Source organism: Pomacea canaliculata, linkage group LG10, assembly GCF_003073045.1.
Source record: "Pomacea canaliculata isolate SZHN2017 linkage group LG10, ASM307304v1, whole genome shotgun sequence".
Lineage (NCBI taxonomy): Eukaryota > Metazoa > Mollusca > Gastropoda > Architaenioglossa > Ampullariidae > Pomacea > Pomacea canaliculata.
In genome coordinates this window covers 12,097,185-12,123,238 of record NC_037599.1, presented here as the reverse complement: position 1 = coordinate 12,123,238, position 26,054 = coordinate 12,097,185, and the positions used below count along the sequence as shown (strand labels likewise).

The 26,054-nt window shown below is 41.5% G+C and overlaps 1 protein-coding gene across 2 annotated transcripts in view; it reads right to left on the bottom strand.

Moving 5' to 3' along the window:
* Positions 1 to 26,054, bottom strand: part of LOC112574293 — a 47,653-nt gene that overhangs the window by 17,883 nt on the left and 3,716 nt on the right. The window contains exons 1-5 of one of the 2 annotated variants that reach the window (XM_025255281.1): positions 7,544 to 8,160; positions 6,630 to 6,883; positions 5,447 to 5,612; positions 2,100 to 2,163; positions 1,361 to 1,504 (exon numbers count right to left, since the gene is read on the bottom strand). In XM_025255281.1, coding sequence (XP_025111066.1) covers positions 1,361 to 1,504; positions 2,100 to 2,163; positions 5,447 to 5,612; positions 6,630 to 6,826 — 571 coding nt within the window. In that variant the 5' untranslated portion in view covers positions 6,827 to 6,883; positions 7,544 to 8,160. Of the gene's footprint in view, positions 1 to 1,360; positions 1,505 to 2,099; positions 2,164 to 5,446; positions 5,613 to 6,629; positions 6,884 to 7,543; positions 8,161 to 26,054 lie in introns of those variants that run through there. The other variant, XM_025255280.1, reaches the window with a different exon arrangement.

Below are 26,054 nucleotides of genomic sequence, written 5' to 3'. Positions count from 1 at the left end.
GAAGTCTTAGAAAGTGCAGAACTTTTTACTATCTCACCTCCCGGTGACCTCAGGGAGACCGGCGAAAGCAAACAAAAATTTACGAGAGAAAAAATACCGGTTGCCAGCAATGTGCAAGAAAGGAAGCATCGAGCGCTAAACAATATGAAAACAGATGCTTCCACAAGGCAAAAAGGCATGCATAACCAATAGGTAAGCGGCAAGAAAATGGAGATAAGGTCACTAAATAAGCAGCACAGAGGGAACTGGTTCTTTTCTGCTCGTTTGAGATATCACTTTTCTTTCATCTTTCTTTTTTTATGTGGTAAAACTATACTGTTCTGTATAGAGGCAGCAATTTTCATTTTGTTTTCCTTGTTCTTTTTTTCTCTCTCTCTCATCTCTCTCTCCCCCCATCCTGTCGGTCTTTTCTCATCTGCTCGTCCAAGGACAGTCGTTCACCCGCCCAAATCAGTAACGCACTTACAAGCTCACACACACACACAAACACCACACCACAGCACACCACACGACACCCACACACACGCACATTTAAGTATGGAACCATTATCGACATCAAGTGAGAAATCACCGGAATGACGGCGTATGTGCGGCAAACAATGGCGGCTGGATGTGGTGATCTCGGTAAGAGTATCGACAGGGCGGCAACAGATCGTAGGCAAATGAGCGTCAGCCGATAGCTGCTTCCCAGGTCGCCGGCAACTCAATTGAACACAATGTCCCCGCTCGGATTTGCCAGCAACTGGCCACCAGAGGCCCATCACTTCTCTCTGGTCCGGGTCACACGTCCATAATTACAATCGCACATCGACATATGCAAAAGCGCCTCTTGCTTTCTTATACTACTAGGATCATCATCATCATCATCATCATCATCATCATCATCATCATTCTTCTTCTTTTTCTTCTTTTTCTTCTTTTTCTTCTTCTTCGTCGTCGTCGTCGTCGTCGTGCGTGATGATGAAAAGCATAAACAGTATAAAAAAAATAAAAGAACAATTAAAAATAACAAAAAGAAATAAAAATAGGAACACAAAATAAAAACAAGAACCAAAAACCAAAAACAAATTAAAAAAGTGAAAGTTAAACAATGACAAAAAACAAAATAAGAACAAAAGCAAGAAGAACGCAAAGCAATCATCAGGATTCCCTGTGGACTACTGTGGAAATAAAAATAGGAACAAAACATAAAGAACAAGAACCAAAAACAAATTAAAAAAGTGAAAGCTAAACAATGACAAAAAAAAAAAACATCAAAATAAAAACAAAAACAAAAAATGTAAAGCAATCATCAGGGTTCACCTAGTGCTCGCCAATATCTGGACTACTGTGTTCGTGTAGGGGGAATAAAAGTTCTTGCCTGTGCGTGCACATGTGTTGACACTTCCATCCACTGCAAAGTCCGACTCGCCGTCAAGCTCGGGGATGTCCAGCACCTTCAGGAAGACGGACGATTGTTGAGTAGGTTTGTTGAGGGCGTAGTTACTCAGCGACAACAGCTGATCTGGAAAAACCGTTACCTTCAGACAATACAGGCAAACACGCTTCCACTCTCACAATCTCAATGTCCGAACACGCTTAAACAGACCTTTACTATAACAGTTTTCATTTCAATAGATTGAGGCACCCAGGTGTTCAGTCTCTTAAAACTAATTGTTTAATTTTGAGATTAAAAGAAGTCATGATTGGACATACAAAACAAGTAATAAATTGTTTGAACATGAGGAGAGAATCGTTACGAGTCTTGCTACAACATCAAAGGTAACTTTTTCAGAAGCAAGGGTAGTTAGCTAGCTAGCTCGCTAGCTAGCTAGATAGATAAGAGGCAAAACTGTAGAAGTTAACTGGCGATCTGTAAAAGCTGCCTCAGGTGACGCCGTGACCCCGCTCTCTCCCTCGTCTAGCCATTGAGTGGTGATAAAACTTTACGCTCGTTCCCATAATCCCACACCGCCCTGTAGACCATCGATCGTAAGGCGAGCTCACTTAAGTCCCCCTACTTCCGGGAGCCCTTCGGCCAAGACTTTACTCGTGGCCAGCCGTTAATAACCGCGCTGAGACGTTGTGCAACGGCCAGCCAGCCAGCCAGCCAGACTTACCGAATGTGAAGACATCATCCCTGACGGGCTTCCGAGGCACCTCTGGGGCCAGGGGCCGCTTGAGCTGCACCAGCACGGGGCAGAAAAGGCGCACATGTTAGCAAGCGGGCGTACTTTCCGAGGCACACCTCTAAGGATTTCAAATTAAAAGGCTGAAACCTAAACTAGAATGTGATGAGATTTTCCCTCTCTCCGCCTCCCACTCCCCTCCCCTACATCCCTGCCCAGCTACTACCGGGGCTAGCACGTTGTACTCAATGTCAGACTTTCAACATTGTCATTTGCAAGAATGTACTTATGTTGTTAGTATATTCTCCATGGTAATCAACTATGAACACACATCTGTTTATCATGACAAATATATGACTGTCGAATGTCCTATAGTTTTAAAAATATTGTTTTCATATTTTGTTAATAATGCCAGAAACTGCAAATGCAAAAGTGTTTTATTTTGATCACGCGTGTAACTGAATAATTTACTAAAATCTCCGATTGACTATTCGATGGACTAAAGGACGGTTGCTTTGTCTGCGTGTACCTTGGTTTAAAGTGTAATAAGTATGCGCAAATTATCCCAAAACCTGTGACCGAATCTTCATCACTAATGACCCAAGTCAAATAAAGTATAAAAACAAAACAGATCAGAGATTCAACTATCAAAACTACAAATGAAAAATATTTTTTCAAAGATAAATGTATTCAATATCTTTCTCGCTCACGCACACACACAACAATTACACACATATATTTGCAGACAAGTACAAATATTCTTATTCACACACATACACAGACAAACGCAGACATCGAACCTCTCAACATAAGTTACTAAATGGCATGGTATAGTTGGTGCTACCCTCCACTGTTTTTACTTGTATCGACTCCTCCCGGTCCACGGACCTTTAGTCTAAGCACTCCAGCAAGTCTTGGGGTGAGCATCAAGGCATCACCAAACTATGCCAACAACCGACAGTATCAACGATGATATCGACTCACCGGTGTCGTGGACCAATCCTCTAAACCAAACGCCTGTAGACCTTTACCTCCGCCGATGCTACCCTCCTCCTCCCACGCACTCCCACTCCCACCCCTTTCCTCGGCACACATCTGTATTTGCATGGACCGCTGACTGGGTCGGGAAATGAGCTACACAAATCCTATACTCACACCGCCTATAGAGCGGTGGTGAGGTGCAGACCTCCAACAAGACCATGCCTCATCTGCCAGTAATCTCGTTTTCGTTTTTTTCGAGCGCCAAGAACTGTAACTCTTGAGTGCTGACCATGATGCTTGAGCCCTGATCTCGTCTTGGGCTTAAATCGTCGCCCACTGACTGTACCTTCCATTAAGACTTTCAGCACTGGGGACCACGGGGGGAAGAAAGGAAAGGCACAGCCCGCCGTTTACTGAAAACGATAGTCTTTATCTGAGAGTTATCTCCTCAAGGCTAATGGAATTCCGTCTGACCATGAAAAACTGCGTTCCGGGCTTTTAGTCTCAGTTCTGGAGAACTAAAGGAAGTTTTGGAGTCTGTTCACACAGAGGTGTGAGTGCCACGAGATAGCTTTACATGGTAAATCGTCCTGGCATTGTCTGTGTAAATATATAAGAAATCACAGAATGTTTCTAAACGTCATTTAGGATCTGGAAATACCGTTATACAACAGGAATAATTATGGAGACCAATAAACTTAAGTGTTATCAGTAAGAAAGTATGGCAGACTGCCAGAATAGACTTTCAACTCGAAAATGTATTCTTCCCAAACTATGAGTATTTCGTGTATAAAATGTTTTATTTTATTGAAATTTTAGTCCTGTTGTACTTAAAAATGTCAGAATATTGAAAGTTGGTGCTTTCATAAGTAAATATTTTACGACTATTGAATAATCATCATGCTATTCATTAAGGATTCTTTGTTTATTTCTTTTACATTGAGTAAATCTGTTTAAGTAAATGTACCCTGATAGATGATTTTCAGCCTGGAGTACCCCTTGCTAGCGTTTTATTACTTTGCTGAAGGATTCAATGCCGACCATTAAAACAAACAACAAAGGCCAATAACTCCAGCATGATATTATGGGTTTTTTTTTTTCTTTATCTGATGATACTGTAATGATAGTTTTTCAACCTGTAATATAATGTTAATGTTTTCCCGCGTTGCGAAATATTTAGTCATGGGTTTGACAAATTCAATGTTTGAAACGTTTCTAACATGTCAGACCACTTTAGACCACTTAACCTTTTTTGAGGTACCGAACCCACAAGTTTCATATGCACATTCACCGAACCCTTCTTTAGTGTCATCACAAATTAAGGGTGTGTCTTGACCTCCGTGGCGGAGGTTCCGCCGAACCCCTAAGAAAGACTCACCGAACCCCTAGGGTTCGATCGAACCCCGGTTAAGAACCACTGCTTTAGATATTCTCACATACTCAAGGAGAGAAGAGGAGAAAAATTCCTTTCTCAAAGGTGCAGGAAGCATTCAGGCAGACCCTACTTCTTAACCCTTCCGATCCTATCAGACTGGTGTCTGCTAACTGTGCCTACAATGCTGATAGTCATTTTTGGGTGAGTGGAAAAGGTTAAGGCCTTTGTGATAGAAACTGAAACTACCGGCGATTGTTGAACAATTATTTACGATTTTATCTCCCGGGATTTTCCTTTAACCCTGTCATCCTAAGAGTCACGGTTTTTATTGACGCTGAGTCCTTAGAGTCTATTCTGCAGCAAAATATTCTTTCAATGTTTTGAAAACCGTAGACAGTGTTTGGATCAGCATTACTCTATGTTATAATCGGACGTTTATATGTGTTTATTAAAGAACTGCGCCTAAGTACAAATGTCTGAAAGTCTGTGGCGTGATTTTTTTGTAATGACTGAGTGAAACTGAGTGAAATGTATCGTTCCCACAATACTATTCCTACCTCTGTTCAGTCCCTGAATAAATTCGCTATAAACAGAGCGATGTTAAGCACGGTTATGTCCCTTTTGCCCATAGAGACGCTTCTTTATGGTTGGAGCTCTTCTGTACAATCCTGACGTCAGTGTTGTTTACTTTGGCCTGACCGTGGTGAAGTTTGTAGACGTGTATCTCGAGAAGTGAGAGGTTTATGTACCGTGATTTCGAGAACTAGTATTTTGAACTGAATTTTAACCAGTGATTGAAAAAAAGACCTTTAAAAACACTGTGCTGGAAAATTCCATCCTGAAGGTTCTGGATTTTACTTTCTGTACACGTCCAAGGAACAAAAATATTGGTTAGACGAACTACCATTTTGGAATTTTTGCCGTTGTCAGCACAGCTGTAATTACATTACTCGTGTCCTTTAAAAGGTAATCTGTCCCTTACCAGTGAACTGACGTGGAGGAAGGCAGACCTTGACCCATGATCCTCCGATCTTATGGCTCCAGCAACGATGAGACCCAGAGCAAGACAGGTCAGGACGACCCCTATGCTAAGGATCAGCCCTTCTCTGCAGCGAACTGGGCATCCAAGCCTCGGCAACTTCAGGCTTCTGTCATTAAAAGAATTTGGTTGTTATCTACATTTTTGTTTTCTAAAACCAAAGGAATTTACGACAAACCTAACAGTTCCCAATTGCGTGCAGTTTCACTCCTGCCTGTGAACTTCTGACGACCCTCAATTAAGGATGAACTCATTCTTTTTGCCTAGTCCCACCTAATGTGGATTATTTATTATGTTGCCCTTAAATGAAGGGCCAGAGTTAGCAAGAGGTTGTCTCTTTGCAATCTTTGTTTGGTGTTTTAAAACTCTTATTTAATTTTAATTATAGCTTAATATCTCTTCTTTGAATGAAATGCCACTCTACTTGAATATAATAAACATGAATAAATTATTTATGAGATGTTTGTTGTCCAAAGTCTCAAACATCAAATTATTACCATGAATTAACTCTCTCTGGATTTGTATCTTTTACTTGAATTTAATTTTGTCTTATGTTGTCAGTGGGTTTTTTTTTTAACAAATGAAGTCCTGTTTGACCACCTGTACATGGATAAACAGCTAAAACATTTTTACAATAAGGATGATTAAAACTAAAAAGATGGACATCAAGTACTGCGGGTATTGATCGAAGAGATGTGGAGAAAATTTGAACCCAGCTGCAAAAATTTTTTGGGGGCTTCAGTTTAATCAAATTCCAATATTGGAGGCTTCTCAGGGGTATCCATTTCGGCAACAATGATTTTGCATGTGCACAAGACACCCTCCCTTACAGTCATAATAAAAATACAAAATTATCTGCCCTTTCCCGTTGCAGGTCTCTGGGGGTCCTTTTCAATCTTAGGATGTGGGGGAAATGATAAAAGAATATTACATTACTTGTCAAATCTATTGTTAAGATTATGTTGAAAAAATCGCTTTAATATCTTTATCAATCTGACAATAAAATTGGTTTACTACCTGTAAATTGATGGCAAATATTTTCCTCTGTAAAAAAGTAGTTTTGTCGGTTTTTTTTTCTAAACTGATTGAAACGTGAGAGGTAAACAACTCCCCAAAAATGTCTTACCTCAAATAGTGAGTTTTCTTGGAAGTAAGAGGCTTGACCTTACATCCTCCATTTTCACAGTCCAGCACCGGGACATCGTCCCTCGCTCGTTCTGTGTCGGTGGCCCCATCGTCGTCGATGTTCGTCGTGTCATGATGCGACGACCTTAGCGGCTGCATGGTGTCGTTGTCGTGCTCCATGGAGTTGATGGACGACATGGTTCAAATCAGGGGAGCTAACTCGATCCAGCGATTTGGTGTCGAGATAGTTCAACACTAACAACAACAACAAAAAAAGGTGAGGAGAAGTGGAGGAATAATTTTAGTCACGTGCTGATAGAGATCCAAGTGCATAAAGTTATCAAAAAATCTGCACATGAAAGACAAAGCCGCAAAATCAATTTTAGTCTGGTTCAAGAAAGCTCAAATCAATATCAACCTGATCCTTAGGCATATAGTATTTTATGGAGGGATGTGAAGGCAGTATGGGAGAGAAGAATGGAGAGACAGAGACAGAAAGAGACAGAGAGAGAATGGAAATCGAAAAGACAATTACCGTTTTTTAGAATGGCGATAAACTTTTTTTCGGTTTTGATAGCATTTTCTCTCCAAGCGAACTTGCATAATCTCCTTGAGTTTCTAGCAGGATAGCAGTTTTTTTAAGAGTAAATCTCCGAATGTAAAACATAGAAACCTTGTCTAATGGACTGCAATCTCGCTTCTACGGCTCATGCAAATCTGATTCTAATCTGCAATCTAATTCACATCGCCCATAGTGAAAATGACTACAGTTGACTACCTGAGGTTACCCCTCAACACAAAAAAAAGTAGAGACAGAGCGCCAAAGAAAACAAAAAAAGAGTTCGAAGAAACGAAAGAAGAAAAAAAAAGGTTCATTAAGATGCAAGATGGGTGTACGAGTGAAAATAACGGTACCTGACAAAAAGAAATAAAATCCTTCCAGCAAAACATCGGTTTTAAAAATACTAGTTTGGTGTCAGAATTTTTGAGACCAGGCTGCACGTCCTGCGATCGGTGTTAAGGACCTAGCTCCTTCTGGTCAACTGTATGTTCTAGCCCAACGGTGAATGTTTCTCGACTCCGGGCACGGCCCAGAGAACCAAACAACACAATAGGCTATTCCTGACTCCTAGAATCACCATCGATTGTTAACGTGCGTCTGCCTAGCGAGTAGATAATAGCCAGGACGACTGCCTGACTTGCTCTATGCTCACCCTCTACCTTGCGAAAGCCGAACCTGAACCCAGAAACAAACACAAATGGATTGTCATGGTTAGAAATCGATGTAATGACCCATTTGCTGGCCAGAAGGCCAATTTCTCTCCTACAACGAGGTATTGATGAGGTCTGTCGAAACCCGTTGGAGCTGAAACCCGCGGGTATGACGCGTTGGTCTCGCCTTTTTCTGGACATGTACGCATGCGTAGTCAACACCTCTAATGAACGCCTTCCACACGCGTGTCTTCCTTTCTCTCAAACTTTGTTTGTTCTTCGCCTTTTTTTTCCGGCCCGGCTTCTTGGCGGTGTGGATTCGGGTGATGATGAGGCCAGAGGCAGTGAGGGCTAAGGTGGGAGAGAGCTTCTGTGTAGACCTTTCATTATAGGTAGTCTGCTTACCATCCTATCGGTATTTTATCGTCAAAAAAGAAAAAAACCACCTGATCATTTTTACCTAAATATAGTCGTTTGAAGACTTTTTCAAGAGTTTATTAAAATCAAAATAAAGAGCTAAAATGTTTCAAGAAATGTTATCTTTTTTCATTGTCGGATTACAATCGACATATTTACAGATTATTTTTTTATACTTGATATAACATAAAAATGTGTTTATAGCTGCTTTGACGTCCATTTCCATCTTCTTTAAGGGAGTTACAGAACATTTCAATGAAGATTGAAATCCGTTTTGATTGCAAAAGATGAAAAGGAGTGAAGCCGGTTATTCTATCGCCAACTATCGTATCATCTCACAAAAGTCACTCAGGTCGGTCTGGAACTTTAAGTAACATTTCTTCATAATTACACTTGCAGGTGATGTCTTCTTTCACTCAACAATTCTGAAGTACGGTTTGCTTGAAAATCTTCAGCTTCTGTGCTAAAAGTGTTCTATCAGCATTCATCATTTTTTCCCTCTAAAACAATCTGCTCTGTTTCACCACGGACGTGTACAGGTGGACTGCTGTCTGCCAAGACCATTCTTCGCTGTTAGTCTCGGCGAGCCTAAGCAATGAATGTGACTAAACCGGAAGCTTTATAGTCTCATGCCTCGTTTTAGTAGTTAACTGGAAAAAAATCGTCTGCCAGCAGTCCAGTAATACAAGTTCGTAGTTTCACCTACTCTTTCCCCTTTAACGAGCTTGGCGATGTTCCCAGAAACTCAAATTAAAAACTTTTTTTGGTGATACATCGACTTTGACATAGCACGTCTTTGGATGTCTATGTTGACAACTCCGTTTCTCTCATGACGTCCAACCGCACCTCTTGCCTTCCATCAAAAAAAAAACCAAAAAAAAAACAAAAAAACAAGGCCGCCGCAGTTTGTGTCGCCTCTGAGGAATGGTGGACGCTTTCTCATGCGCGACTGTCAAGACACGAGCGGCATGGGTTAAAATTCAATGGCCGTCTCGGCCACGACTGTTGCGTGCGCCGCTGAAATAATGGTGGCACTCGGTCCCCGCGAAATTTGTAGATTTGAGGAAAACTCCAGCTGCTGCCAGACGGTAATGGATGGAAGCCATTCAGTTAATGAGAATGCTTGCAGCGCCTTCGGGAGGACTGCCCATTATTTACTTTAGGAACTCAAAGGAGAGAAAAAAAATCAATTGACTGTTATACACGAATATACTGATGAATGCGACATTTGTGTAGGCAAGTGTGGACACGGGTTTGCGCGTTTGTGCGGAAAAAAAAAGATTTTCGAAAAATTAGACCCTCGAAATTTGATCGTGAGACGATATCTGGTGTAATGAGGTCCTCCTATCCTTTCACACTAAACTTTTCTTTAACCCTGCAAAGTTTGTGATTTAATTGCTTCTATGTCTAGCTTATACTAGAAGTTAAGATTGACTGAGTAAACATAGAGATAGTGTTTCCTACCAAATATCGTTGATTGTTCTCTCACTTTTTGCGCATGTAAATACCACCAATTTAATTCCCCATTCTTTTGACGGAAGAGGAAAAAAAAAAGAAGGAAAACGATACACGGTTAAACAAAGAAAGAATAAAAAAATGAGAAACAGTTCAACTGTGAGAAACTTCTTTTACAAAGGGAAAGTTACTGACCAAATGGCTAATCAATGGCTCTGTAGTGAATCAATGACATTTTTCTTGTCATGATGCCAGCTAAACTCCAAGAACTGGAGAAGTTAAGATCTGCTTCGAGGTCTAACGGCTGTACTCGCGCCAAGTATGAAGCAAAGAAGCTGTTGCGCAATGACCGTTACGCGCATGCGCAAAAAAAAAAACTAGTTCAACTGAAGCCGAAGTGGACTCAGCCGATGCCAGACAATAAGAAAACACTTCCAGCCTCCTCCAATGTGTGCTCTTGCCACAAGGAACGCTGCAAGGTGTGCCATTAGTTTTGGGCAGAAAAGCTTCTGTGGTTCTCAGCAAATGTACATGAAAGATCAAAGGAAAAGGACGTTGAAGAGTTCTGGGAAGCACTGAGTAATTGCAAAGCTGGCAGCTCCTGTCGTTACAGAATTCTACCCGTTGTGCAATGACCACAAAATGATTTAATAACCATATAGATTTTACGTGGTCAGTTGAGAGACTAGAAATTTGAGGGAAAAAAAATATTGTGGATTTTTTTTTCTCTTCTGATGCCTGTGTAAATAGATCGTCTCAATTCACTTTTTGAAACCTAATTGCAAGTTAAAAACTATGGTGTTTTGTTGAGCGTATATTTTTAAGGAGAAAAGTATAGAAAACAAACATGTCTGTAAAACTTGTTTTTATTTTTTTAAAAAGCTGAATGTGAGTTCCTCACCTTTCCCCGTCTGCTTACGTCTGCAGTTCACATCGCCAGACAGACCGTCTAGCGAGGTGCGTCTTTGTCAGTTGTATTTTTTAGACAAATTGTCGTAAATTGAAGACAATTGAGTCTTTTCCGATATGTAAGTTCTGTGTAAGTTCAGTTGAAAGTAAGAAATAATCTTAATGTCTTTAACGGTAGGGCAGTTCTGTTGTGAGATGCTCCGGACAGCCATTTATTTAAACCAGGCTTTTACACTCATGGGGAACTAAACACTGTCAGACTAAATAACCACTCATGAATAACACTTAAACATTAGTATTTACTTTTGTTTATAAATAGGACCCAAGAAGATTACTTAATATATCTCGATAAATTTGCGTTGTGAAACAATTACAGACAAGTGTCAAGACAAGTGAAGCAGGGACACAACTGATTTTCAACCTCTTCTTCCATACCTCTCTCTCTCTCTCCTTCTTCCTTTTTCTCTCTCTCGCTCTTTGTCTTTTTTATTCTCTATTTTCCCTTTCTCTCTCATATTTGTTTTCGTTCTACCCACCCAAATATCTCTTTTTCGCAGTTCACAGTTTCGCCATTTTGTCTACCCTGAAGGACTACAAAGACATTAATAAAATCCACATCAGCGGGTTCACCGAAGATTTTAATCATGAGCGATAAAACAATGTTATGTCAAGAGTTTTGTATTTAAACATTATTAATTATGGTATCGAATGTGTCTCATTGAATACTATAAGCATTTACTGAGCATCCATGGATAAATAGTAATAGTTTTCGCACTTTTACAACACAGAACACTATTTATGTTGACTAGATGAGACATTTAGATGAGAGTGGTTTTCGGGGGTTTTGTTTGCGCCGAACAGTTGTAACTTACAGACATTTGAGCTATTTATACAATAACTAATTAACTTATTCATTACAGAATTAACTTATTTTGAATAGTAGCATGTTTAAATAAGTAAATTAAATTCTTATAATGTCACTGATACAATTCTCCATCTTTCTCTCTCATTTCTTAACACAGTTGGGTGCTTTGCAGGGATGTATCCCTGGCTGCTGTCTTGGCATAAACCATTAATTCTCCCCTCTCCCTCCCTCTCATTCTTTTGAAGACACGTGAAGACATTCCCAAAAACCTATTGCTGTAGGGGAGAAAAGCCAGAAGATAGTTGTTGCAAGTCAGGCGAAGGTAACAAAAACATCCCTAACAAATGTTAAAGAGTACTGTGCCAGCAGCACCATCAGCTTCACCTCAGAGACGAAGAAGAATATCCCTGCTGCCTGTGCTTTGATCCTCCGCCGACAACCAAACTGATCAGGAAATCGATAATAGCGTTGATGATGTATCAGCCACATAGAGAGGTGGACCATCCAGAAGCGTGGACAGTAATCTCAAGGAGGACCCAGTAGTTTGCCAGCGTGGATGGGAGGATGGGAGGCCAATATAAGTTTCGCGGGTCTTGTGTCTTCATCCTTCCAAGAACTATATAAAAACTACACTCAGCGGTCTTATAAGCAGTCGATAGGTCAGTAGGTCTTTGCACTACATTAGCTGCTTTGTTTTTGGGGAAGCTTATTAGAGTTGAAACTATAAAACTTCCCTTCTTCTTAAAACCAGTTTTAAGGCTACGAGATAAACCTCAAGACTGAAAAGATGAGGTAGAGATATAAACAGAACAAAGAAGATGGAAAGGGAGGAGGAAAGAGACAAAAATATTTTTTTTGGAAAAAGTTTCAATGAAAACCATTGTTGCTTTTACTTGTAAAAGAGGGTGGACAGAAAGATTTCTGAAACTCAAAATTAAGAAAAGGGAAATAGAAATATTGCAGACAGTAATGACACACACACACAAGCTTGCACGCATACACCCTATTTCACTCTCTCTCCCTCTCTCCCTCTCTCTCTTACACACACATATATATATACAAACACACACGGACATTCTCACACACACACACACTCTCTCTCACACACACACTCTCTCTCGCATCGGAATGGTGAGATCAAATGCCAGTCCCACACTCAACTTTTCTGCGTTGGAAAGGGTACGTGACCAGTCGACATCCATTTTCTTTTGCGACGATAAAAACTGCGCTGAACGCCGCCCTCAACATGCCCGCGAGTCGTCGGCAGACGACCGCTACAAGATGAACGAGTGCGAGTCACGAAGATGATTTTTTCTTTCTTTCGTGTTCGACCAGTACTTCAGCGGTCAAGACATTTACAAGCTAAAGATGGACAGCGCTATTGAACAGTGGGTTCAAGATAACGAGGTATTGACAAGGGGTGGGGATGGGGTGGTTGTGGTGGTGGTGGTTGTGGTGGTGGAAGGAGGCTGCAGACAGAGGCCAAAAAAAACCATTCCCTGGTTCTTCCAGTGACCTTTCCTCCTGATCTGGACAGATTATAGGGCTAGACGTGTCATTTTCACTCCTCCTTATGATGGAGGCTGAGCCCTTGAGCCTTACAATGCACTTCGGGCTCGTATCAACATTATCTTCCCGGTAGATTTTTCTAAACGAGGGGTAATGCAAGGGTCACGTGTTACGTGTAAGGATGCGGCTATTAACCGACTGTGACGTGCGGCGGTGCGTGCGATGGTTTCGCTCTTGACGTGCGTCCCTCGTCAAGACAACTTTATGTCCTGTAGTCAGTCTGGGATGTGGTTTCCCGACGTTTCTACTCGAAATAAATTAATCTTGAAAGGACTTCACTAGTTCAGGCCTTGTCTTCGCGCAGCTTTTTTTTTTTTTTCTTGTCGTCTAAAGATGTTGTTAAGTCAGGTGATGTATCTTCCAGATATCTTTTCCCCGCAACGGTCAAGTAATAAATTGCGCCTCTGGTAGTCTCACAATGTCATCTGTCGTATGCTCTGCATTCTACTCTTCACCAAAGACCACCTCGCGTCTGCCGAGATGTTTCCAACAAGGTTTCCAAGGGTTTTTTTTTTTTCTCACATTTCCTGTTGTTTTTCCACATTACATCATTCTTTGTTTTTAACCTCTAGTGTTGCTTCTCTTCATTAGGTGGCACTTTGAAGAATGGCAGGAGCACTCTGGCGTCACTGTAAATCATTAGAAGCTTCTAGAAGAAGTACTGTGAAACTGATGTTCACGTCTGCGGATTTTGAGTGCACATGTACATACTTCGGTCGGAGTCTGGGATTTATTTTCTAGTGGCGACAAATCCCTTCAACCGCTGCCTAGTCACGAGAAAACACATTTTTCACTTCCTTCGTAAAAAGTGATCCCATATATTCACGTATTAATTAAATGTTAAACTTCTTTGCCTTTTATTCCTCCAATACTAGTTATTTTCATTATTTTTAATAACGGAAACGATTAGCGGAATGAATATTTTGTGTTTCTTCACCAGTAAATCCTGTAATACAAGAAGGGAAATTACTTTTGAATATATATTTTCCCAGATTCTAATGAGGGGTTTCGGCTCGTATAGTTTGTACCTACCGAGACCAAGAAGTATGCAGCAGCCGAGACTGAAGGCGACGCCATCTTGGCTGTTAGCACCAATACAGTGGTTAACTATTTTACAGAAAAATTTACGCTCTCAGACTCCTTACCTCGGTGTATATTGTGTTTAAACAGCAGGATTTTGAGGCACATGCGAAGACCATTTCAAACGCATTCGATCGACATGTTTTCACGTGCTGTTAAATGATGAACCGCCACATGGCGCCTGAGGACTTCACGAACCTTCCGCAGACTGCGCCATGCTGAGACTCCTCCTCACCAGGGAGGAAGATGGTTCCTCGTGCACCCAGAGCAGACGACAGGAGATATATATCCTCGCCCTTACCAGCTCCTGAACCTCGCGAGGACAGACCTCGCCGTCAAAGGCCGCGTCAAGGGCGAGGAGGACAGTTCTAACGGTTCCCACCCTTCCTCTGGGACGATCTGCGCTATTTATAGCTCGTACTTTCCTTCCTGCGAATGCCAGACTGTGGTGTATCTTGTTTTACTGCAGCAGCTTGTGGTGAGATGACCATTACTGGCGGCGGTGGGTCACTCAGCCAGGCTGGCGGACGCGAGCTGCTTTTAGAGTGTATTGAGATTTTTTTTTCTCATGGGAGGAAAAAATATTTCTGTCCAAAAAATTCAAGAGAGTGAAAGACAGTGGATACTAGAGTTGTTTTTTTTTTCTTGGGAACATTCTAGGTAGTGAAGTTTAGTGTCCATTTTGTTTTCTAGACAGGTTCGGATAAAAGATTCTGAGTTCAGGAGTTTCCTGTTTTGTCTCACAAGAATCCTCGGGAGAGTGGCTCCCTGATGGATAACGCTTCCCATGCTGCTGTATTTATTCAAACTTTTTTTCCTTAATTGAAAAATAGAGGAGGAGGAGCAAGGCCAGAACCGCATGACTGATTTTCCCGCTATTTGTTCTTATGTAATCAACAGAACGTCAATCGACAGGGTTAGTTGCAACGGAGCAAGCCGCAGGAGACAAAAATGTTTCTATCAACATCGCACGCTGACAATGTCACGATGACTTTTCACAAGAAGCAGCCACCCCTGCGATGGGTTCACTTCATCTGACACATGAGGTCATACATCTTTACCATCAATCGTTATATTGTCGCGCGCGACACTCCATTTTTCTCTCCACACAATTTCCTCTCGGCTCCACCTTCCATCTCCCACCATCACCGAGGCTGCGCCTTTCCAGTAATCTTGTATTTCATTCTTTTATTTCCACACTCCCTCAGTCCCTGATTAATTCAATTATTGTCCGTTTTATCGATACACCGGTGGGTGACTGCCCCCAAAATGAACGACAGGGTATTATTTTCGGGTTCAGACATAAACGCACGTCTGAACGTTTCATCTCCCATGACAAATATCACGTGACACATGGGTGGCTTAACTCTTCAGCGTCTAAGCCGTGCGTATCTATCTTTTTTGGGGATTTGAAGAAAGTTATCTCTTCTAGAGATAGAACAGAACTGGTTAAGGTCCAGACTGGAGGTTCGGGTGTACAAAGAAAGAAAAAAAAAAAGATCAAAAGGCGAGAATCGGGTCATCTGAAGCCTCGCGGATTCAAGACAGGTTACACCAGAGATTGTGACGTTCAACCCCTGGAGCACATTTCCTTTGATGAGCCTCACGCGTGGACCCTGTAAAAGGGCCCGTGCGCCATTAGGTTTATGCCTGGCCCCCAAATAAAGCCGCCCTTTCACGACGAGGTTAAAGCTCCGATGGTGAGGAAGTTACATTGGCGACTCGCGCCTGTCGGCCTAATGGCCGCTTTATTCAGCTGCACAAACGACGGATTAAAAAAAAAATACTCGCTGATGGCTTCTTTCGAAGTCGGGAAAGCCACCCCTGACTACTGTATTTCCGACAGGAAAAGCAATCAGCCGCTTGCGACCAAACGATCGCCTTGTTTTGTACCGGGGGTAAAATAAGACATTATTGTCCGTTTCCTTGTCAATGTAAACGAAATACTGTGGGGCGTTTCCCTCCCTTTTTTGAATTTCCAAGCCATCAAGAAGACACGCCGATCTCGCGGGTGAACGGCCACCGGAAGTGCACCAAACTGACGTAAAGTTTTATTTTTAGCCTGAACGATCTAATCTAGGGCGACAATCTAACCCCGCGACAAGAGTATGGTCGTGAGAGGGCACACGTCGCCTGCCCCTCCCTATGGGATCACGGTTTTGGGGAGATAAAAATAATGTAAATCCAATGTTTCCTGGTGTCTCTACTGCACTTTACATGATGTACAAATACGTGAGATGCTTCGTGGGCATCGTCGGCTTCTGCTCGTAGGTAAAGCGTGGAGTCGCCCCCAGGCTAAGAGGCAAGATGAATCGTCTGGCAATGTTTCGCGTATACGTAATGACGTGCTCAGAGAAGGGACTCCACTCTAGGCCCCATGGTGATTTCAATGACTGGTTTTATTTGCGGAGCGCTCACGTCTGGCACTCCGAGTCGGTGTTGTCTCCCTTAAGAGAAACATCTCGAAGAGGTAATTGCGGGAACGAGCGGAAGGAAGATGGAGGGAGTTGGGGGGTTGTCCACCACGAACGCAACGACAGCCTCCGCGAAAGGGTGACGGAAAGAGAGACCAAGGGGAAGCTACTTTACTTCGCCAATAATTAAGGGAGACTACTAATCCCGTTTTCCCCCTTCTCAGTAGTTTGATCTGCACTCGTCACCTACGCTCGAGGGCGAACTTTCTGTAACGAGGTGAAACAAAGCCGGAGACAGCCACCTGCATCGGATACTGCCTGTAAACTAACTCGTGTATCCAAAAGCGAGAATCAAAAAAACAAAAAAAAAATGACATGAGCAGACGAAATAAAAGAAGACAGGAAGAGGAATAAAGACCTCCTGTTCAATTATATTTATACTTTACCCCATGTTCAATTTATAGTTCAGAACACCATCAATCCATCATCTCATACTTCATGATTAATTCATTCCTCATTCAATTCATATCTCATGCTTCAATCCACATCTCCTACTTCATTCGTTATATACCTCATACCACATTAACTTCCTATTTCATATCTCATTCAATCCATGTCTTCTACCTTCATTTGCAAACTACAGACTAATTATGAGACGAGATTACTTTGGCTACAGCGCAATCAACGGGTCAAACATCAAACAGTTTCTCCTTCGCTCCTGGAACCGTTGCACGTGCTTGGACTTCATTCGTCACACTGATAACGAGGGGGGTGGGGGAATAGAGCGACCTGAGGGAACTCTGCCCTTAAGGTCTGAATGTAGACGGAGAAGAGGCCTGGGAAGGTTTGCAGGTCGTCGGCGTCAGCGACAGAGGTTAGAGGGTGTCGTGGTATCGATTAATTGACCCGCTTAAGGAGTTCCGGCAATCAATCACGTGGGCCAGTTTCAGGTAGAGTGAGAGCCTGGCAATATGGACGAAGCAGCACAGGCAAGAATATTATGGGCTGGAGGTCGGGTATTTTCTGTCTGGATGGCTTTGCTCCCTCATCACTGTCCACATTTTTCCCTGCTCAGTCTGTATTTGAGACACGCGCGCATACGCATAGTCTTTTATCTTTTTCACACCCACACCCACACACACACAGACTTCATTTATTCTCTCACGATGTTTTCTGTCTTCCCCTCCCCCTCCTCTCTCTCTCCATACATAATTCAGACATACATTTACTCCCATTACATCGCATATGCACACATACAAACAGGTGTATAAATTAACGCATGTAGTTCACACCCGTATGTGCACACACGATGACAGGTATGGAGACAGGATGACACAGGTGTTATTTTCACTTTCATTATCATCTCAAGGGGGGAAAAAAATCCGCCCGTCAAACAACAGGAAGCTTTGAATGTCACGCGAAGGCCGCGATTCTACCTGGTCAATGCTCGATGTCATTATCCGCAGCTACAATCCGATTTTCCATAAATCGCCTTTCGCTTTTTCATCAGGTAGAGTTCTGCCTCGACTAATACAGACGCCAGGTCCTCATTCCAGTGCTTATGCTTCCTCTATGTGTGTGTGTGAGAGAGAGAGGGAAAGAGAGAGAGAGGAAGAGAGAAAAGAGAGAGGAAGAGAGAAGATGAGAGAGAGGAGGTCACCTACTTGTGACCCTTCATATCCAAAGTCAGGGTATAATGATATCAACCAAAAATAAATAGTAGTCTACAAAATGTTTGTCATGAGAGGGAAATGGTGCCAGAAAGCTCGAAAAATATACAGTTGAAGCCCGCCATGTAAATGCTCATCCCTGTCAAAACCAAAAAAACATGTAGCCAAACAATAATTCATATCAAATTTACTGTCATTAATTTGCTACAAACATGAGCAGCTTATGTTTTAAAGCACATCTGGACCGACCAACTTCTGGCATTACCTCAGGCTGTAGCTGAAAGTTCATGTAAATAAACTGTGGTCCAGTTCGCAAGTCCTTCTAACCTCGCCCGAGACCAATTCTCGACTTATTTGAAGAAAAAAAACCCTCGTGAGATTTGCCGTGTTTCTCTCGTTAATTATTTGAATAATTAATAACTATAAATAAATTAGATAGTAATTTCAAACTACTCTTACTATCGAGATAGCCTTAAAAAATTAGAAAAAATCGAACTCTATATTGGGTCAAGAAAATTTGAGTGAAAAGATTATTTCAATATTGTATTTGAAACAATATCCTCTGTTGAAGACATTTGCGACCTCCTGCGTGTATTTTGCTGAAAATATTTCTAAGAAACGAAAACAGAACGGGGATAAGAAATGTCGATGCAGAGTAAACTGGTGTACAGGCTACTTAGAGATTTAATTAAATCAAGGCTTCTTGATGTATTAAAAACTGTTGCAACGTGCGAGGACTTTTAATAAGCTTCTTTTTTTCTCGGCCAGCTCGCAGACTTAAGCAGCATGTGATGTCTTTTAAGTAACGACTTTTCCAGAACCTATTCCGAGACTAATGACATAAAAATCAATGTCTTTGCTGTTAATTTAGACTAATGCAGGGTGGAAAACATTTCTGAGAGTGTGGTTTATCTTTGTGTGTGTGTAATAACTGCATCTGAATATGTTTATTTTTATACCTTCATCTCACGACCCTATTAAGAACTACACTCCAAATCGCAATTTTTGTGGCTCTTAACGGTTTCAGGTAACTGACAAATACGAAAGAATACTTAATCAAATAAAAATATTTGGTGAATAGAATTGAAGTTCTGACACAAATAATCTGAAACCAGTTTTCTCGAGTTACAGACTCAACAGTTGACTAATGCCAGGAAGGCATGGGCAGGAATATCAACAACTGACAGACAGACAAAGACACGACCACAAACAACTGAAGAATGGCAGGAAAACAAAGACAGGAACAACAACAGTTGACTAAGGACAAACAAGTGGTGATTCAGTTTAGCCGATGGATGCTGGAGACGTGTCTGTGTGTGAAATTTCTTGTGTCAATGTATCCATGATCGATGGATGTTCGAGATGTTTCTGCGTCTGATATTAACTCATTATGCCAGTGTTCGATTGTGAATATATTCAATCTGCGCGATGTTATTTTTTCGGATTTAGATGTTTTTGTCAGGGATACACAATCCACCAGAGTTCATTAAAAACTACACTTCTCATCACAAAATATGCATTTATTATTTTTTTTCGTAGGAAGAGAAAATCACCATGTTGACATCGGGTCTTGAGCTTATTTATGAGTTTAGCGTCCCTTCTCTCTTCTATCTTCTATCATTTCATTTCGGGATGGTGTGAGAGAAAGAGAGAGAGGTGGTGTCCATGTGCGTCCATCATCAATGTTCCTTTCGTTGGCATCCGCCCACCACAAAATGTCTTCATGCCACAAAATCTGCATTCTCGTTGTTGAAGAGTAAACACTGACGGACAAACGTGTCTAAGATTTATCATGTTCTCTGGTAAAACTGATCCAAAGATTTATCTTGGGCCCCTCTCCCTTCTCCTAACCGCTGAGCGCTTCAGCACTCCAACCTGTCAGCTTTTTATGCCGGGCAGGCATCTCCGAGTAAATTCACTTGGAACGATAGCATTAATAAGCCAGCGAAACATTAGCAAAGATGCATTTTCCGGCGAATTTACTGGGAAATGGGGAGGATGGCTCTCAACGATGATATTGGAGCCTTAGGGAAATTCGCCATAATGGAATTTGCTCTTGGGTGCCTATTACATTTTTGTGGCTTCACCAGTTAGACAGAAATTAACTCTCCACAGAGGCGTCGTGAAGTGGGTCTAGAGTTCTCCTGTAAACATATTCCGCCCTAGAGAGACTGCTCTGTTTTACAATGTACGGCGAAAGGGAGGAGTAAGCACGAGCAATATATATTTTCAGTTAAAAAAAAAAATATAATCTGACCCCACGAGCGCGCCCTCGTAAGTGACCGCCATCGCCGAAGTGAGAAGAAAGGAAGGAAGGAAGCCAACGATCTGGGGGACAATTGTTTGCTTTGATGGTGTTCGAATATTGACAGGACAGAGAAATGGGTAGGACGTGTCCGCTTTGCCAGCATCAGCATGTGTCTGTGTTGACAAATAGGCATTTCCCTAGCGAAGACCTGCAGGACAGGGATGTGAAACCCGATGATTTGGGGGTGAGTCCTACTCGATTTCTTGGACGAAGTCTTGCGACTTGGGGGTGATGGCCAAGGTACACAAATCTTCTTTGTTCTGAGACATCAAAATGCTTCAAGAATCTCGGCCTCTCGGAAATATATCCTGCCAAATGCAGCTAGAGAGATTTCAGTATTGCATACTATATTGTTATTTCTATCCTCAGGTCTAGTTTAACATTATTAGGATTTTTTAATGTATCACAAATTGGAAGTCTCAGTAGTTTGTTATTAACTTCTAAAAATTACTACTTCTGGTATTTTTACAGATAGAGATAGGCTTGGTTGTCAGTTATTATAATTGACTAATTAATATTTCTAGTATTCTTACAGATATCTTACAGATATGGTAGTCATTGTTTGTCTTGTACTTTTGGTACAAGTACAGAGTTAAAACTGGAAACTGAGTCAGCCATCTTGCAGAAGGATGACCCTCACTGATTCATTCAAGTCCGTGAAATATGCGGTCATTTATGAATGATATTAATTTTGGGTTTTGCTACTAATACTTGATATCAAGTCTTTGGCATTAAAACAATTTTTTATTGAACGCTGTGTAGTGGTCCTTGTAATTTATATAATCGTATGTAATTTGTGAAAGCATTTTTTTTTTTTTTATCAAACGTCAGATTTTTACATTGTCGAAGGAAACATGGAAATAGAGATCTGGTCATTGCATTTTTCGGATATCATGCTCCGATATTGTATTGCTTAAGGGAGATAAAGTTTTACTTTATTAGACAGGCTAGTTCTTGTGGGAGTTTCAAAAGCAACCCTTACAGTTTACAGTTTGTTAAAGCAGATGCTTATGTGTATTGTATGGCTTTCTTTACTTGACCTTAGTTGACCACGAGTGGCTCATGCTAGCCTGCAGTTTGTCTGCGCGTCTGTGGCAGCTGCACGTGTGGAGACAAGACCACTCTGCGAATTATATTCTAGTACAGTGGACGCATCTGTGTATTGTAACTTGTGTTTTCGAGTTGGTGGTTTGCCTGCGCTCCTTTCCTCTTGCCCATTTGTCAGTCGGGAAGTGCAATAGTTTTCCTTTCCCTGACTTGAGATGGCCAGAGTACTTCTCCACCTTGTGCAGTCATCTGCAAGATTCCCACATTTCTATGTCAACGCCAAGCGTTCGCTTCTTGCTCGTGCAGACGTATCCATTCCGCAGTTTGAGAAACCAGTGGAGACCATGCAGAATGTCTTTGGGAATTCAACCATTCTCCGTGCGGTGGACATGCCATAGCCATCGTAACCTTCGTTGTCAACGCAGAGTAAACAAGCTGTGAATTTTGCACTTTCATTTTTATTGGCTTTTAGTTTTGATTTCACACGTGGCTTGTATGAAAGCTTGAAACAAGCAATGAAAACCAGTCTGATATCTCTCTTCTGCTACTCCTCCTCCGGTAAATGGAGGAAGAGATAACCGGCTGTAGACACGCGTCTCTTGTAGATCGTCAATAAAAGTAAACAGAAGTTAATTTTAATTATGTTTCAGCACCGGGGTTAGGTACCTCAACAAAGTGCACATCACGATAAAGAAGTCAGTAATTTTGCAGAAAAAGAACAATAGTAGATGAAAATTGAGCAAGCTTTTCTTTCTTTCTTTCTCTCTCCCTCTCCACCCACACCCACTCTCTCTCTCTCCTTCTCTCTGATAACTATGAGGACGAGCACCCGTGACTCATGAACTGAAAACACTTTGTCTGATTTCCGGCTTTCGCAAGAAATCCTCACCAAACACAGTCGCTCCTCACCTCTAAATCCTCTCATTAATTCAAGGCTTCCACTCCTTCTGTGTCGATCGGCATGTGGGCGACCTCCACGTTCTCTCGAGCTCTCCTTCCGAGAAGAAGTTTTTAACTTAAAAAAAAAATAATGCAACAAAGTACAGAAAGATTCAAGAAGTACAACAGTCTCTTGCTTGCACAATGTGCTTCTGCGAGGAATACTCGCTCACAGATGAACTTTGCAGACCTACCTACCTTCAAAAAACCGCAAGAAAGACAGACTGATTTTTAAGGAATTAAACCCTGTCTACATGCTACTTCCAGCAGTGAAGTAAAAGGAAATTTCTTCTTGTCAGATGCAAAAAGAGAGGAAACAAAGTTTTTTTATAATGAGATTTTTTTTTAATGGAGTAAATTTTTGTTTACTTGTTTGATGTTTAGGGTTTTGGATGACGAGAGTGCAAGTTATCGATTTTCGAAATGTTTTCTATTTTCCACGAAAGTAGTCTGGTGATTAGTCTCTTGCCATCTTCGAAGCCTCTTCTATATGGTATTTCTCCATTGAACTAACAGTCCTTCAAACTACTGACAAAAACTTAAATAACAGACTGTGAGTTTTGTGTGCAGTGCATTGAATTCACATCCAAGTGGAAAACAAGCTTTATTATTATTATTATTATTATTATTATTATTATTATTATTATTATTATTATTATTATTATTATTATGCCGTTTAATATTCGATAAACAAGTAAATGTTTTATGCGAGATCTGTTAGGAGGTTAAAATCAGACATTTAGTCAGTTCATCGCTTTCCTCCTCTTGTACAAAATAACATATGGCATCCTTTCTGACTGATTCCGATAAAATATCAGAAATGGCTTACTTTTGCATTGAAATCATACAGATTTGTATCTTTTTACGAAATAGGGAATTTCAAAAGATTCTCATCATTTCTTAAGTCAATCAGCACGTTTTACAAATAGGATACAGACAGACATCTCGCTCTTCATCCCATAGTCCACCAAAAGGAGCCAGGGGAAGCCAAGAGAATGAACCATTTGCTTTCTGGACCACCGGATCACGTATAGCACACATAACAGGTTTGAGCCTTCAAGGGTTAAATCTCCGAAGAACGGCGATCGTCTCCTTTATCTGTCTGGATCGTGGAAACAGCGTGTCGTGCGACGATATTGAACGCTCGATGGTTCGCAGTACCTATTTATCCTCAAGGAATGTCCGAGGCCCCTTGTTTATGACCTGCTTACGTCTGATCCTTCAGGGCGACCTGAAGTGCGCGGCCATGCTGTTCTTCGGTGGACGACCTCACCCTGCCCGGACACGGGCATTCTAGCAAAAACAAGAAGCGAAGAAGGCAAAAATCTCCATTTTTATCCTGTACGTGCAGTAAGACTGTTTTGCTGATAATAAACGTGTTTACTCGTGTTAAACGGGTCTGTGCGTGATGAACGAGCGTTTTACGCGATGTAAACAATTGTTATTGCCGAACGAGGGCGATGGCGCAGACAAACACGAGTTTGCACAACAAATGCGTTTGCGCGTGATAAACGTGTATCTTCGCGTGACAAAAGGGTATGACAAACAAGAATTTGCAAATCACAGGCATCCACTTTGTCTTTGCTTGCCCGCCCATTGTCCAATAGTGTCAGCATTGCCCTTTCCTTCTTTTGTCTTTATACCTTTTTTTTTTCTTCGTGATCAAAATTTAGACTGAAAAAAAAAAAGAAAAAAATCACATAAAAGCAAAAGCTCTACATTTTTTTCGTGACCTGTCACCGTCTGTTGCCGGTGTCCACAGTGACAAAAACGCCTTCCTCGTCAGCGGTCCCCCAGTTGCTTGTAATACATGGCAGTTGAAAACCTGACTTTGAAAAACAAGCACTTCTCATGCCTGTTAAGCTTTTGTCTTGTGGTTGCAGGAAAAAAAAACTCAATGCAAAGATTTAAATTAACTCTTCTTTGTGAATTTTGTCGAGGGAATGCATAATTTACCTCACATTCTCTAACGTGTTTTTTTTTCTTTTCTATTTTTCAACTCTCACTCTTTTTTGTGTTCTGCTGTTCGTGAGGTCATTTAAAAACTGTTTCTGTTTGTTTTAAATCAAGGATGCCAGAAAGGTCAAGCGTAGACCGGCAATCACGAAAGGAGATTTTTTTAAATCAATGTACCAGGTGGGAAAAAGCAGGTTGTGGAGGAGCAGCAGCAGCAAAGGTACATCAGTGTGCATCATCAGTCGGGTACACGACGCAGACCATGACCTCCTGCAAAAGCACTTAGTGTTGAACGTTAATTTGTCGACGTCACTGAGCTCTGGCAGAAATCATTGCTCCTGCCGACATCTTTTTTCCAGTCAACATCTTTCAATGTCCCCCACCCAACAACCCTTCCTATTCCCCCATCCCCGCAAGAATCCATTGTCGGAACCTCTTTTCTTTGTTCTATTTTCTTCTCTTTTCCTCCCCTCTTTCTTTCGTTGAATCTCCCGGGTTTTGTTTGCTTGGGTTTTTTATTTTTGCGCGCCAAATCCTGCCATTTTGTAGCCTGTGCCCTTCTTGGTCAGCATTATCTCTCTTTGTCGGCTGTCTGATTCCAGGGCTCAGTCAGTGTGCAGCGGACTGAGAGCGATCTTTGTAAATGACTTTTTTTCCTTCAGAGAGCACTTAGCCTTTATCCAAGTGACCGAGGTTTGCCAATAAACACAAATTCGTTTCATGTCATTAAGTTCATTTGCGTATCACTGAAATTATATTCTCCCTTTACTCTCTTATTCTTGTTTCTTTGTCTCCCCCCTCTCTCTCTCTCTTTCCCCACTTCCACCTATCCTTCTCTATTCTCATAAAATAACATATAGTGTGCTGACAGCGCAGCCATGCATTACATACTCCTCAGAGGGATTTTTTCCCTTCTCGGATGAGTTTTTAAAAAGTTATATTTATTTTATTATTTTTCCGCTTTTTTTTTTTATTCTTCACTGGTACAATGGGAAGGTGAAAACGGTTGCTGATGGCTCAGCGTGAGACCCCGGCAACGGAAAGGTCATGTGACGAAGAGGATTTTTTCCACACCCTTAATCTAGCATATATGAGGGTCATCCTCTTGATGGGGTGTCAGATCATCTTTTTTATTATCTGTCCATCTGAATGCTGGTTGGACGACTGACATTCTGGTCAAGTGGCCGAACCATACTGACTGATGCGGCCTTCAGCATCTCTCATTTTATTTTAATTTTTTGTAGTTTTGGATCATATCCTTTCTAATCTAGTTTTTTTGAGTCATTTCATTTGGCATGTTGTAATTTTTCTTTCCTAAGCATTGTACAGTGTCCTAGTCTCGTGCTGAGAGGTTAGGGGGGGGGGGTAGAAATACATTGTTTGCTTTCAGGATTTGGGTCTCTATCTCTCTGTCTCCGTCTGTCTTTCCCCTTCCCCTTCGGGAAAATGCTGCCCCAAAAACTTGAAATGCAGAAGTGCAGTAAGAGCCCCTACTGGACTGACATAATGACTTGAAACAACATCAGGAGTTAGGTAAAGATGTGTGCGATCACCGCTGCTTTTCGTTTACATGCACCACAGACAT